The sequence below is a fragment of the Trachemys scripta genome, chromosome 2 (assembly GCF_013100865.1).
Source record: "Trachemys scripta elegans isolate TJP31775 chromosome 2, CAS_Tse_1.0, whole genome shotgun sequence".
Lineage (NCBI taxonomy): Eukaryota > Metazoa > Chordata > Testudines > Emydidae > Trachemys > Trachemys scripta.
In genome coordinates this window covers 178,224,455-178,241,073 of record NC_048299.1, presented here as the reverse complement: position 1 = coordinate 178,241,073, position 16,619 = coordinate 178,224,455, and the positions used below count along the sequence as shown (strand labels likewise).

The window sequence follows — 16,619 nt, the reverse complement described above, 5'->3', positions numbered from 1 at the left end:
TGCCCTGGCCTTTCCTGCTGGCTGGGGCGGCTCCCCCAGAATCGGAGGGGGCGAGGGACGTGGCAGCAGTGGAGGTCACCCCGTCGCCGCCAACACCGCAGCGGGGGCGGTGGCAAGTGGTTTGGCAGCGGCGGTTGAGGAAGAGGCTAAAGGGGTTGTCGGGGGGGGCAGGCGGGGGAGGGGCGGCGGGGCCTACCTGGGGGGGCTCGCCCGCCGTGTTCCCCGCCATGATGAGCAGGGAAGGAGGGGAAAACACACTGCAGAAGAGGGCCGGTAAAGGGGAAGCAGGTCAACCACTCCTTCCCGCTAGGCTGCAGGCAGGGGAGGGTAGTGGAAGGCAGGTATATCAGCCTCAGAATGAGCAGGTCCCTGTTCCCTGGATAGCCAAACAAGGGCTACTCCAGGCCAATCAAGACACCGGACGCCAATTTAACCAGTTAAGGTCGTTAGGCTAATACTGGCACCTGACATCAATTAACTGACAAAGGGTCAGTTAAGGCTGTTAGGCTAATGGAGACAGCTGGAACCAATTAAGGTCCCACTTATACTGCTTTAAAAGCTCTCCTTTCCAGTCCTCTCTTGAGAGGAGCCCAGGTGAGAGGAGCTGGAGGAGAGGAAGCATTACTGAACCCTGAGGTAAGGGTGAAGCTTGGAAAAAGGGGACCACTGGGAAGTGACCCAGGGAATCAAAGCAGCGTCAGTGGAGGAGGGAAGCTGCCAACAGCTGCTATTATTAGGGTCCCTGGGCTGGAACCCGGAGTAGAGGGCGGGCCCGGGTTCCCTCCTCTCTTCCCCCCATGATCTACAGAGTTCCCTTGGAGAAAGGAAACAGACTTCGGTACAGGCAGGAAACCAAACTGTGCCTACGGAGCTCTAAGGAGCAAAAGAGTCTGTGGTTATTCCACCTTCCCACCTCCCATACTGGCCTGTGATGAAAGTAGCTCAATAAGCTGTAACCTTTGCTGCCATACTGGGAAAGGGAGGTCATATTGAGGGCCTTAGCGAGCTTCTGAGGCCACTGTATCCGCCAGGAAGCGTGGGACCCACCAATACAGGCTTGGAGCTTTGTCACACCCTGTAAAAGGAAATATCATCCAACCAGTAGTCTCTAACACGGCAGAAGGTGGTTACTGCCTCCATGTCAATAAGAAAACACCAGTTCAAGTGGAGCCCCTGAGGTGGGTCAGCATGTACTGCTGCTGCATCCGTTGTACCTTCTATGTACATACAGAACTTCAGCCTGCATGAAATGCAATTTAAAAATAAAATTAAAAATATTTGTATATTCAAAAAGACATTGAGCAAAGGTCTGGCTCTTAAGTGTCATGGGGGCCACTCACTGTTGGGGCGCTTCCTAATGGCCGCATCTGGGATTTTCTCTTTCCAGACGCTTCCTTCTACTGTTCACTGCACACCCTGCTGCCACTCTCTCTCTGTAACTCAGGGTGCTCTGTCTTTGTGGCTTGGTCCTCCAGACAGGTCACTGTGCATTTCCCCCCCCAACATCTTCCCTTCACTGTCCAAATCATGCCACTTCCCCAGTGGCTAGTAGGGGAACCTGGGCCCATCCCCTTCTCCAGGTTACAGCTAAGGGACCCTCTAATCAGCAGCCAAGCTCTATATCTTCTTAAACCTTGCTGCCTTTTCCTACGCCTTCTCCACTCTCCAGAGAGTGGCTACAGACCCCTTTCCTGCAGCCCCCTTCTACTGCCAGCTTCCTGGCTTCATGGCCCCACCTGTTTCTTCCTAGCTGGGTTCCATCATTATTCAGGGGTTACATAGGCCAGCTAATTCCCATCAGCTGTAGCATATCCAGTTAACTGGCCTCTCCTCTACCTCATTAACCCCTTCTAGACTGGTGTGGAGTGAACACCCCATCACAAAGCCACATCACAAAAATGGAGAATGAGGTAGAGGGCACTATGCAACAGCTACCAAAGAGATGTTAAACAAGAATAGCTTCTTCTATTCCAGGCATTGAGGTTTATCTCCAATGGAAGAAGCAGAATGTTAAGAAGGGTCCCTGTGGCAAAGCAAAGAGTTGGAGTGAATGCCAACAATTACAGTTTAAAGAGAGAAGGAGTTTGCAGCCACAGAGCCTCTATTATATCTGGATCCACCACTTATTTCTGTGTTTCTAAAATATACGTTGTTCCAAAGCAAATAAAATGTGGGTTAGTCAAAGTGCACACTGATGCCCTAGAACCATACCAGACAGTGACAATGCGTTTTGTGTATTATCAGTCCAAAAAAACTTGCCTGGTTGTTACTACTATTTTTCAACTTGCATAAGTTTGCACATTGATCGTATTCATTTAATGAGACAGAACAGTTGAGCACCTGATGGTGCTTCAGGGAACTATTCCTTCAGTCTAACGTACAATGGAATACTGTTTTATTGCTCCCTCCTTTCTTTTCTCCCCCACCCCTTTGTTTTGTTTCAAAGACTTACTTTTAAGTATTTATTTTAGTGTATGAAACAGCTGCTTCACAGTAAGACAAACTTGGCAACTCTGACTGGCATCAAAGCTAGTGTGAGTTTTGTAAGGTATGATTTATAGCTCCCTTTTCTTGGACAGCACATGTAAAAGCCAAGAGTATATAATCCTTTTGGATATCAAGACTCTAAAAGTTCTAAATCCTAGCAATAACCAGCCTGAGGCAACCAGCCCAATACATTTTTTGTTATGTTTTGGCAACACTAAGTTTCCTTACAGGGCTGACATAATCCTGGAAATATTACAGAATATCCCTATTTTTCATAATTGGTCAGCTCTATACAGTGGAGCAGTTAGGTCACTGAAAGAAGAGTATGATACCACCATAACGGATTAAATACATTTTAAAAATAACCTTTTGTTTTTTTAAATTAAAATAGTTTTTAATGAATCAGATAAAATTTAATTTTAGAAGCAGCAAAACTAAAATAAAATACAAAATAAAAAGAACACTTTCATATAACTGTAACTTTAAAGCTGGGTAGTTTTCCTAAAACCACCACTTTTTAAACTGCTTAAACATTAATTCTGGAAGACCGCTTCTAACGGGAGTATCTTATCAACCTATTTGCTACCCCTGTTGCTTTCCTCTTTGTTTACAGCTACTTATTTGTTCATTTTCCTTTTGTGCTACTTGGTCATGAGCAACACAGGCAATTCAAATTGTTCTTAATTGAAAAGATCAAATATATGTTTGTTGTTCTATTTCAATATAAACAAAAATATATTTTTAAAAAAAATCTTGTAAAGAAACTAAACAAAAGCACCACAGCATCAGTTTATTTCAAAGCAGTCATACTGTAGGCCCTAAAGTCTGAAATGCTGATAATTTACCTTGCAAAGAATGCAATGGAGGTACAATGATAATTGTTAAAATGAATATATTAAAAACTGTACTGCACAGAACTCAGCAAGTAGCTGAGCACTTATGGTGCTGAGCACTCTTTATACAAAGGCATTTACCCCTCTGCAGAACTGGTTTCTTAATGTGGCATGATGCTCAGATGAATCTTCTTGAGTGTAACTGACGTTCTGGAAGGGATGCATGACCACAGTTATCCTATGCAGAACCTTCGATCAGTTCAGTTTGTAAAACGTGTAGGATATCAACACATTCACTTGATTTTAGTGCCCTGTTCGGCTCAATTAGAGAAGTATGGTCTTTTACTTTAGCTCAGACTGAGCTACTCAAAAAGCAGCACACTTTGAACTTGGGATGGGAGGATGGGTTTATGGGACAGGTATCTGGGATGGGTTTATTAAATCAATAACTCTTCCTTTGGTCATTAAGGAGTGGCAGTGGATTACACGATCCTTCATAAAGGAGGACAGTGGCTGCAGCCTAGGACTTTTGCACCTGATATTCAGAGTAGTAATTAAAAGTGGGGAAAATAAGAGTAAGGATCTTTCATATTCACCAAAGGGACAGAGCACTAGATCTATGGGAAGAACACACTCAAAACCTGTTTCTCTATAAGGACTTCACTAAATATATTGCAATACCAGTTGTAAAAAAATCCCACTAACTTTTAGCAGACAGAGCTTTCACTCTGTTTCCATAATAATTAACTATCAGATACAAGACCAGATCAGAAACCAAAGGGGTGATGCATCTCTCAGGAATGGAAACCACCAAGCCTGAGGCAACTGAAAGGATACAAAGTGCTATTTTGGTCAACTACTGCCTAACTTGGATTCCTGATCTCTCACTCATATTCAGAGCTTGAAGGATTAGTTCCATGCAGACAATGTCAGCTTATTGGTGACAAAAAAAGACTGCTAATGAAGCAAGCCTCTTATGAGATGGAGAATCTTTAAAGATAATCCTTTTCTCTGCAGGGAAGCACTTCTCTTTCAGTTAATACATTTCCTTTCATAAACCTAAGAGTTCTTAGGGGACAGAAAAGCATTGGGATAGTGGGAATTTTGATAGTGGGATAGGGGAATTTTGATTCATTCTAGGCATTCCCCTTTTGGTCTTGGTTTGCAGTACTCATGGATAGGGTTTTAAGCATCTCTCTGCCAAATATTTAACAGGCTTAATTCAGCTTATCACAGGGAAGTTGGCATGACTACAGTTTTCCAGCTGAACTTAGAACAGGCATCTGATGGCCTGTAACTTCATAATTTGAAGAAATCACTATCCAAATCTACAGATAAAGCCTTTGGGACATCTGCAGAGCTCCCCAGCATTGTAATTGACAGCAAAGTAGAAAGTATCCACGCCACATTTGTTTTATAATGGTGGTAAAATCCTATCCCGCAGCTACTCAGCCATTCTTTTCTGATCTGTTAGGATAATTTCTTAATCAAAACAAGGCTTGGAACTGGCCTGTTGTATAGAAGAGACGTATGTGTATACAAGAAGTGGAGAAGGAATATCGATAATTACTATGGTGAGAGAGTGTAGGTGTTGCTGTTTGACTGACTGACAGCAAGTTCTGCAGTGAGAAATTAAAGCAGCTACAAGAGCCCCAAGTCTGGAAATAGAATTAAAACACTTAATGTCGCATGTTCAGAAGATCAAGTCTCTTATTTGCTTTAGACAAAGGAAAAGTTATAGTTGTGTTTGGCAGTACTGACTATTTTTAAAAGAAGAACAAAATATACACTCAGACTTCATCGTCCCAGTTTTCATAATATGCAGACGGTGCTGTTTTCAGCAAGCTCCCTACGCTTCATATGATAGAACTACTACAAGGAATAACATCCTCCCCTTGCCCCGAATACATGGCACAGTTCCCATTGTTCTCCAGTCACTGATCATTTACCATTACAAATACAAGAAAAGGTTAAAACATGGAAACTGAACAATTAAAAGCTGCTAACAGAATCACTATAATGCAAAAAACCACCAAATTCTCCATGTTTCTGTGCAAGTGCTGCTAGAAGTATTTATTGTACCACTTTGGGAGGACATGACAGCCATTCTACCATGTAAGGCTTCCAGCTGTCCTGGTCTCTCTATCTACCACATGCGCCATAGATTCAGGGAGCATGGATAGATGGTTGAAAAACATGATCAACTATTTCTATTCTCAGCTCTGCCTCAATTTCCCCATCTGTAAAAAGGGGATAATGACACCCTACTTTTAAAGCACTTTGAGATCTAATGAAGAGTGCTAGGTAACAGCTGGGTATTATTATTACTACTACTGCAATATTATCATCTTGTTTCAGGTTTTTAAAGAGGATTATCTCTCTCAAAAAGCAGCTTCAAGTAGGATCCAGCATTTGTACTAGCTAAAAGAACACAGGTCTCTGTTTCACAAGGTCTTGCAGTCACAGAAACCAATAGCTACAGAGGTCATCAACACAGAGGAGCTGAGACGAATCCTGAAGTGAATAGGCAAGTGATGCTGGAAAGATGTCAAAGCTGCATTGACACTATTGATGGCACTGTGACCTTATGCATTAAACGAAGGAGATGTTGGTGAAGTTTTCAGTAATGCATCCAGAACACTGGAAAGGCGTACGATAGTTTTTGCCAGAAAAACAACGTATTAATACCATAAATCTGTCTGGATTCTGTCAGGACAACATTACTGTCATAGAAAGAAAAGGAATATAGCGCTGTCTGTGGATGGCATGATTTCTCAAAAGGAAAATTAGAAATGATGAATATGTAAGGAGGGACACCACTTGGAAAGGAAGAGAGGCTGGATTTATCTAGGGAAATGAAAGAGATGGGGGAAAAAGAGATGGAGAACTGTGGAAGGGAAAGGAGTGGAGGAATGGATTGGGCAGAATTAAAGGAAGATTGAAGAAAATTAAAGAGAGACAAAGCAAAGGCAAAAAAAAAAATAATGGAACTAACATGCTGATTGCTGCCATTATATTGTTCATGCTACAGGTGTGTCATCCCCTCCCTTCCATCTCAGTCCTGTCTATTTGGAGTAGGGACTGCTTACTATTATTGTGAGTTTGTACATTGCTTAGCACAATGCGCCTCATTCTTGTTAATCCTTTGGCACTACTGTAATAAACATTATTAATAAATAAGATTATATATATGGGTTGCTCATTTCATTTGATTTTAACTTTATTTCTCTTGCAGAAAAAGAATTGTTCCAAGCTGTTCTGTGTCCATTGTTGGTCAGTGACAGGCCTGGTGTTTATTTCAACCCCCATAAGCCTGGGCATGGGAGAGAGGGGAATATCCAGGATGATCATGTTTCTTGGAATGCAGGGAAGGGAAAAAAAAATATCCTGTCTGATCATGGCCTTGTCAGGGATGAGAGGCAAATAAAGGACTATTAAAGCAATCTGTCTGGTGGAGAGAATGAAGATACTTTTGAGGTGTTCATGGCTGTTGATGGTTAAGAGAAAGAATATCTATAGGATGATCTAAGCTCTGTGAAGAAGATAAAAAAGAAAGGGGCTCTTCAGAGTGAATATGGACCTGGGACAAGGGAGACTTGGCTAGTCTACAAATTGTGCTTTAGCCTCTTGTTGGAAATCATTATCTCCATGACATCTCCAGTTCTTGTTGCTATCTGTTACTACAAAAGATACCTCCAGTAAAAAGTGTGATTTAGGGCCAGATGCCACGCTTATTCAAAACTGAGTAATACTTTACTCTTCAAGAAGACCTATTAATTTCGGTGGGACTTCTATAACTACTCAACATGAGGAAAGACAGCAGGAACTAACCCTTGAAGATTATTAGTTATCATTTGTATTGCACTGGCATTTAAGAGCCCCAATCATGGGACAAAGGTCCATTTTTCTATGCACTGTACAAACACAGAACAAAAAGAAAGCAAGTGCCCCAAAGAGCTTACGGTCTATGCATAAGACAAGTGACAACAGATGGTGACAGGCAGACATATGTGGAGAGAACAAGGCAGCAACCAGGATCAGGTTTTTTGTAGGAATCATGGCAGAGGAGTTTTAATAATTAAAATTCCCTAATTTCTTTTAAAATATATAATTCAGGTCCTTACCATTTCTTTTCAGTTGCCTCCAACTTTTTTTATATTTTCAACAAATCTTTAATACATTCCTCCCCCCCCCCCCCCCGGCAATCTTCCAGGAAAGTATGGTGATCGTATGTTTAAACTCTTCTTCCAGACTCCCTTTACTAGTTCCCATCTGGATCCTTCCAGAGGGGAACTCATTGTTGCTCCATTTCAGGGTTTGGCATTGTCCCCAGCAGATCAAAATTGTGACGTTGTGGGGTAGGTGGGATTTATTTCATGACTAAAATACAAATGTGCCCTGTAGATTACTCTAAAAAGTTAGCTTTATTTAATAAAGGAGACATTTTTTCCACTGAGTAAACAAAGGCTTTCTTTCTGACTTTAAACCTCAGATGTAATTAAATAGAAAGGTTAATATTGGATTTCCAAGTATCGTAGTTCTGCTAATGTCAGTTATTCTTTGTGAACACAGTATGAGTTTTGATTAATGAATCAGTTCAACATGCACTACTGCATAAGCCCAGTGTACTTTGCATGACCTTCAGGTGATTACTGCAGGTTCCCCCCAGAGGTATTTTTATTTTCATCTCTCTTGTTCCACATTGTGATAACTGCACTGTGATGAGTCAGAGGAGTGACACAGAAAGACAAGCCACACTTTTAGTTCAGGTACCAGATCCAGTCTTCAGTAAAATAAAAAAAAGCTTCCAGAAGTGGAAGTCCTAGGTGTCAAAGGACAGAGTAATGTATCCTACACCATAAAGTCCAAAGGGGGAGGGAGCAGTCTGTGTGTCTTTTGGGGCAATCTCGTTTTCTTTGAGACTTAGCACCTCCCCGTTTTCCCAGTCCCAGGCACCTAGGTTTTAACCTGTTGGGCACATAGGAGAACCAATAGGCCAAATTCATCTTCAGTGGAGTAACACCAGGGATAAATATGACTCAGTAACTGCTGTTCTCATCTCCTCCTGCACTCCCACAGATAAGACCAAACTGGGTTCAAAGTGATGCAGTTAACATTTTGCAGGTAATGCTTTTTATACCATGGTGGACAAAACTGTCTATTAAAAACATGATCCACCTGTTATCTGTGCTCTTTCTGACTTCACAGTGAGTGAGTAATAGCACACAGAAGGGGAATAACAGTAGGATCAATCTTTAACTTATATGTAATAACAGCCTTGGTAAAAAACAGAAGCAAATAACCACACCACTGGTAATTACCTGGGTCTAGGGTACCCCAGTAAAACACAACACAGGAGACCTAATCTTCCCAAATATTTGTTTCCCACTGAAACAAAAGCATCAGACTTCTAAATGGTAGTTTAAAATAAAGGCAATAATTTATTTCCAGCTGGTGCAATTGTTTAATAAAATGCCTGCTGTGCCTCCAGAAATAATGTTCTTCTTTTCCCAGCAACACAGATAATTACCCTCTCTTTGGGGCCACCAGCACAATGCATCCAAAAATGTTCTCACTTAAAGTACAAGTTTTTCAATGGCAGTAATTTGCCATATGGAAGAAGAAGAATAAAAAAGGAGTTACAAACATATGAGCAAATTGGAAAAAAATACTCTAACAGAAGGCTGATGCTGCTTCACTAGTGTAATAACTATTCATCTAATGTTTTAATAATGAAAAATAAAAAAGCCCAGCCTGTCTGTCTTCCCATCTACATTCAAACCTCCACACTTAGTAGGTGTTACTCTCAGCACCTTCAATCTGTAAGGAAGTGAGATGAAAAGGCAGCCTTCAAACTGCAGTAGACTGGATGAAAAAACAATGTGGAGCTCTAGTTAATTATCTTGATTATGTTAATTTGTGTTGTTTGTCAGCAGCCAAGGAAGTGCTAGGTGTTGCTTAAGGGTTTTTGTAGTGTTGTGAGTTTTTATTTAAGATGTCATTTGCATAATGCATAAAAATAATTTCCTATATTCAGGCCCCAAAACAAATGTTTGATTAATAAAAAAATATAAGTGATTCTTTTGTTTTGCTTGCTTACAGCTCAGGTAAGAGAATAGAGAATAAAACTCTGCCTGTGGCAGAACTGTCCCACTGGGGCAATACATTTTTTAACATTCTGATTAAACTGTTTGGACAAAATAGCTGCATGTTTATGAAACAATGTTATTTAGCATTAAAAGCCTGTAGCTGACATGTATTGTTTCTCCAGCAATGTGATCTAGTTTGAATACTAAAAAAGAGTTGCTGTTTTCCTTTTCCCCACGTGCTTCTACAAAATTAAACTAAGATATGGAGAAATCCAGTTACTGCCATTTCTTGGAGACTCTCCAATGCCAGAGGATTTTGCAAATGATATAATAATAGCTGACTCAAAGAGATGACCACAAGTCAAACATACACTCCCTAGAGAGAGACAGCGTGTATATGAGAAAGATGAGAATATAGCAGAACCTCAGAGTTACGAACACCTCGGAAATGGAGGTTGTTCGTAACTCGGAAATGGCCGTATCTCTGAACAAAGAGTTATGGTTCTTTTTTCAAAAGTTTACAACTGAACATTGATCTCATACAGCTCTGAAACTTTACTATGCAGAAGAAAAATGCTGCTTTTAACCATCTTAATTTAAACGAAACAAGCACAGAAATGGTTTTCTTATCTTGGAATTCTTTTTAAAACGTTCCCTTTTTTTAGTAGTTTACGTTTAACACAGTACCGTACTGTCTTAGCTTTTCTTTTTTTGGGGGGGGTGTCTCTCTGCTGCGGCCTGACGGCGTACTTCTGGTTCCAAATGAAGTGTGTGGTTGACTGGTCAGTTCGTAACTCTGAGGTTCTACAGTAGTATTGTTGATACTGCAGCTCAACAAGGATAGAAGTTCACAGTCCTCAGCAAATGGATTCAATTTGCATCATTCCTATTAAGGTAGGGCAACAGCACTATACCAGTGAAACAATTTCAGGAACTTCTGACTAAAAGCAAGGATTGCACTGCAACATAACATTTATAGAGCCACACACTGGTATAGTTTAGCCTCATCCAGCTATGTGGAATACACCTGAGCAACACATCTCGAAAAACGCCAGTTATGGAACAGGTAACCATCCTTTCTTCTTCGAGTGATTGCTCATGTGTATTCCACAGTAGGTGACTCCAAGCTATACCTGATGGAGGTGGGTAGGAGTTTAAGGGTTACCAGGGTGAAGTACCGCCCTACCAAAGCGGGCGTCATCCCGCGTTTGGGAGACGATCGCATAGTGCGATGAAAAGGTGTGGACAGAGGACCATGTAGCAGCCCTACAGATGTCCTGAACAGGGACATGAGCCATATAGGCAGCCAACGAGGCCTGAGCTCTCGTCGAATGAGCCTTCACTATAAGAGGCGGGGGAACCCCTCCCAGGTCTTAACACGTGCGTATGCACGAGGTGATCCAGTGGGAAATCCGCTGGTTGGAAACCGGTAGCCCCCTCATGCACTCGGCCGATGCAATGAAAAGCTGAGAGGATTTCCAGAATGGCCTGGTCCGGTCTAGGTAAAAAGCCAGCACTCTATGCACATCTAGCATGTGCAGGCATCGTTCCTCATTGGAGGAATGGGGCTTAGGACAGAGGACTGGGAGGAAAATGTCCTGATCAACGTGAAAAGCCGAGACTATCTTTGGCAGAAAAGCCAGGTGCGGACGGAGCTGGACCTTATCCCTATGGGAGACCGTATAAGCGGGTTCAGAGGTCAGGGCCCTAACCTCCAAGATCCGGCGAGCTGAGGTGATAGCCACCAGGAACGCCACTTTCCAAGATAAGTGGGACCAGGAACACGTGGCCAAGGGCTCAAAGTGGGGACCCGTGAAGCAGGAGAGCACTAGGTTCAGGTCCCAGAGCAGGACCGGGGGTCTGGTGTAAGGGAATGCCCGATCCAGCCCTTTTAAAAACCGGGATGTCATGTGGTGGGAAAACACCGAGTGACCATGCACTATTTACGGTCAAAGATCGTACTACTAAGGATAGACGCTACAGCAATGCTGGAGCACAAAGTTCCAATGCACATTCACTGGCGGCAAGAAGGAACTGAGGGTGGGGGGAGCGCGCAGCCCCCTTTATGGCGTGATATAGAGGCGCCACTCCAGGGGTCACGAGGGGCTCCCCCACTACGGGTACTGCTAAGGGAAAAACTTCTGGCACCAGTGCATGTGGCGATCACGCACACCTCCTGTGGAATACACATGAGCAATCACTCGAAGAATAAGCAGTATGAACTCTTTAATGCGTCACATATTCTAGACATGAGCCCAAACCGTAACATTTGTTTGACTTCTCCAAAGTTTGTAGGCTTTAATGTTCTATTTTCTTATTAGGCCATTTATAGAAATAGGCCCCCTAACCATATATCAAGATAGTGCTAAATCTTAGAGTCCTGAGTCAACTCATCACTGATCCTGGATATACATATAGTGACAGTGGCATGAGACTCCTTTTCCCATGTTCAGCTTGTCAGGAGACTATGCCTTTTCCACTTAGACAAAGATCCATTCATTGTGATCCATACACCGATCACCTACCCATAGGACCTACTGGAGCACATTCAACCGCAGAGTGAAAGCGAAAGCTCCAGATGGCATAACACACAGAGTAACCTACACGTTAAGAAAGAAAAACCAGCAAGAAAACATCACAGCCATAATCCTGCACATTTCAGTGGCTCCCCATTCTTTCAGATACAATTCAAGATTCTTCCCCCAGTCTTTAAAGAGAACTGGTCGAACATTTTCCGACAGAACAGTTTTCTGTCAGAAAATGCCGATTCAGTGAAATTGAAACATTTAGCAGGAACTTACTGATTTCATCAATTTTTGGAGGGAAATCAACGTTTTGTTTCGATAAAGTCAACATGTTGCATTTTGATTTTATAGTTTCATCTATTTATCATACTTTACATTACATTATAGTGGAGGATCAGTGAGGATAAGGCCCTCATTGTGCTAGGAGCTGTACAAACACATAGAAATACATGGTCCTTCCCCCAAAGAAGTCTCTGCTGTCTAAATAGATCGGAAAGATACATGGTGGAGAAAAGGGATGCAACATACAAACAAAGGCCTAGATTGTGCTACACTTACACCCAGTAGTAACTTATGCCACAAGAATTCCCATTGACTCCGATAGGACTGTTTGTGGAGAGGGATATTATTCACTGGAAGGGTATCAAGTGTGGCCTACAGTAATGAGGTTTATGGCAAGTGCATGTCTTGTTAGCTCCTGGATCTTTTTTTTTTTTTAAATATATATGTAGCTGAGTTTGGTTGGTTGTTTTTCTTGCTTGTTAATTTCAGTTTCTTCATTCCTCCTACCTGTTCCATTTTATTATTACTTTTCCTGTTTAAACAAAAAGCCTCAGCCTCATTTATTCATAATCTTTCATGAAGTGATCAGATGCAGATGTTCAGGTCTAGTTTCCAGCTTGTGCTGGTCTCTCAAATCAAGGCCTTTTTCTGAACATGATCAAGGAGCATGAATTGGAATTCTCCAACTTGGGAAAAGAAGCCAATTTGGACTGCTTACATTCCTGATCATGTTATAGAAGGTGCAATAAAAATCACTGACTCAGGGAGATACTGTCAAGTTTGGGGTTTGCCAGAGTCTTTTCACTGACTCCAGGATCCATCAATCACACTTTTGGACTTGATTTTACTATTTTTCATATCTAACGATTCATATACTCTGCCTCTGACTGGGTTTTCTCCAACTTGGAGGCTAGCTTTCCCAGGGAGGGATTGATCTCTTCCAACAATCTTGTTCTCTTAAACATGTGGGAATTCATGAAAAGTGCCAGGTTGACAGTCCTGCAAACTGAGGACCTCTGTTTATGCACAGAATAGGGATAGCATGCATAGGGGTAGTGCCAGGTCCCTCACACCGGCTTGCCAATGTGCATCACCCCTGTCCTGGAGGGTGAGGTATGTAATAGCAATACTCAGCCTTAAGAGTTCGTTATATTTTCAAAGCACAGGAGAAACATTAAGAGATGTATAAGAGTCTAATAGGTCTCTATGTCTATTCAAAACCTTTGTTACCCAGATGAGAATATCAACCATTTTCTAATTAGTGCTATTTGGGGAAGGCTTTATGTAGTGTGGACTTCTGTCCATTGGGAAATGTATTTAAATCACTAGTTTATCTCACAGGGGTCACCAAACAACCCTCTGCAAAGCAACTTTTGCTCATTTCCACTGGATTCAAATCTACAGGTGAATGAATCTGTATATTCCAGTCTGTCCTTCTCTTATTGGCTAGGACTTTTCAAAAACAGCACCCATTGATGAACACTTAGGGTGAACTCCTGGCTCTAATGAAATCAATAGGAAAATTTCCAGTGACTTCAATGGGGCAAGGCTTTCACCCTGAGCGCTCAGTGCAAACATGCAGATCTCCTTTGCCGAACCAAAAGAGGAAGTGAAAATATTAGAGAATATTTTGTCCATATGTTGAGAATAGGCTTCCAAACTCAGCCAGCCTTTTCAAACTTTTTCCAATGAAAAACCTGAAATACTGTAATTTCACCATCTCCTGACACCCTATTAATCTTATATCGTACCTTTTGTGCCAAAAGATCCCCAAAGTCTTCATATCCAAAGACCACTTGTTCTGCCACATACAGCCACCTCCTGGATGAAACACAGTTGATATTTAACACCACACAGCAGATCAGAACTTTTTTTTTTAGTATAGACATAAGGTAAAGACCAAAGCATATAATCTGTACTTTAAAAAAGAATGCAATGACAAAAACTGGGCATTTTAGCCTAAACCGTATACAGATTCATTATCTACTACAGAAAGTAAGACAGAAAAACAACAAACAGCCCTTTTGTCTTCCAAAAGAAATATTGCAAAAAAAACGTTCAGTTAAATATGTCACAGGAAATGCAATGGGACAGCACAGCACAGCTCAAATTGAAAGGTCTCTCCCGTGGATGAGTAAGGAGCAAGGAAGGACAGAGTTTTGCAGAACAGAGGTTAAACTTCCACCTTTCCTGACTGCTCGCTGTGTTTTAGAGCCATAAAATGTGCTGTCTCTCCGTAACTGGCAGAGCAAAATAGTAAGTTAAGCTATTTTCAGTTACAGATATAAACCAAGTCTTTGTTTGGTTTAGCTTCATCTTCAATTAGCAAAGGTTTACTTCTTAACCTTCTGTCCTTATGAAAAGACTTTTCCAGTAAAACATTGTGTTCCCCTCTCCCACCCCGCACAGGATCAAGTCAGGCAGTAAGGGGAACTAAGCTTATGACTTACAACTGAAGATACCCATTGAGGCCTCTCACTTTGGCTCAGAACAAAATAGCACACGTAAAATCCTTTAACCCCCTCAACTGCCAACTACTGCATGCACTCAGGAACACAACTTCAACTCAATAGGAGGATACAGGGTGTTTATAAGCAGGATCCATATAAACTAGCATTGCAGTGTAGTGGAATTTATAGCCAGATGCAAGCTTGTGGGGATTTCAAACAAACAGCCTTGAAAGAAACTAAAAGAGAAGTCACTTCCAAGTGAGTCACAGTTCAGGGCAACTTCACCTGTATTTCCCCCTTATGGTCCAGCAAGGGCACCTACTCTAAAGCTTCCAGCTCCCCAGCTGTCATCTCTCATCTCTCCAATTCCATCCCTGCCTACACTGTGAATTCAGCAGCAAGACAGATTGCCTATGCAGGACTGTTTTGCCTTCTCCTCGGAGGTATACAAAGCGTTATAAGTTACCACACAGCTCTTTCTAAGCAAGTACATTTATTCTTAAGGTAAAAGCATCAGAAAGAAAAGATTAAAAACAAAGAACCTACACACATGCTAATAAGCTTACCAGAGATTACCCCAACTCAACAAGCCTGTGAACAGTCCTTCAAACCTCACCAGAAGTTTTTTCTGTGGTCACAAGTTCATAAAAACTGTAAGCTCAGAACAAACGCCCCTTTGAATCTGTGATCACTTTTTTCTCCAGTGTGGGCCCCTGATCTTGTCCTCAGAGACAATAGGTTTCCCCTTAGGACACAGATTCAGAAGGTTGGGTTTGGAACTGAGACCCTGCCTTCCTTTCCTCCAAATGTTTCACAGGAATCCCACTTAACTTTATCTGTCTAGCACATTGCTTCAAAGAGTCCTTTTGAAGCTCAAAACACAATAATACATACACATTTTGCATTTTTAATATGATGAACTCTAAAGATATGACACTTAATTCCATAAGGTTTTTCCAGGATATTGCAGAAAATTGCCAGATCTGTCACAAATGTATCACCAACTAAAAATAAAAATAAAAATCATATTTTCTTGTGCCCTTCACTGTAACACACAAACTCTATCTTCCAACTCTGCCAAGTGTTTAAATTTTTCATGATACATCAGAAACTGTTCCTGCTTCTTATTCTTGCATGCCAATGATATTAACAACATCACCACCTATAATCTTGTCTCACTGGTGGCACCAAAAGCTCTGAAGCCAGCCTTGCACAGGTATCAATTTGCACTTTATAGCCCATGAATCTTTTGGGGTTTTTTAGAATATATATTTTAAGACCATGTATACATTTTAAGCTGATTATTACATTTTGAGGCCATCTATATCTAACCCAAAAACATTATACACTCAAAACATATAAGTAGTTATTCCCTCTAATAAAGCTCTTTGTCCCAGTCAGGTCCAGCTTTTCACTTGAAGATGTATTTACACGTGGCACTGTGCTAACTAGTACATTTTCCTGGTAGTGGATTAAAAAAATAGGGCAATTTATTTTTGAAGACCAGGTTTAAAGGAGGTAGTTAATAAAAGCAAGGCTGTTTATTTACACCATGTGGACTGTGTGTGTTCCTCTGTTCAACTGTAAAGGGAATTCTCTATGATGGTGATGATGATACCTAGCACTTACAGAGCACAATCAGGCCATGCAGTATTAGGAGAGTGGGAAGACACAGAACACAGCCACACTCCAATTCCTCAGTGAACACCACATAGACACCAGGGGCAAACTAGCTTGGATAACATATAAACGGACTAGAAATTTTACCCCAAACTCAGACCCAGATCTTGGAATCTTGAAAAAAAAGGTCTGGAATGTTCAAAGGAGCTGAAAAGAGTTAGGCACCCAAATCTTATTGACTTTCAATGGGAGCTGGGTGCCTAACTCCCTTGGGATCCTCTGAAAAGCCCAGTCTTATTTTTTAAATTAGTTTTTGCACCCATCTGAGCTTTC

General features: G+C 41.6%; 1 protein-coding gene across 1 annotated transcript in view; it reads right to left on the bottom strand.

Moving 5' to 3' along the window:
- CDKAL1 (CDK5 regulatory subunit associated protein 1 like 1) overlaps nucleotides 1-16,619 on the bottom strand; it is a 759,057-nt gene that overhangs the window by 76,765 nt on the left and 665,673 nt on the right. The window contains exon 17 of the mRNA XM_034762410.1: nucleotides 13,968-14,037. Coding sequence (XP_034618301.1) covers nucleotides 13,968-14,037 — 70 coding nt within the window. The remainder of the gene's footprint in view (nucleotides 1-13,967; nucleotides 14,038-16,619) is intronic.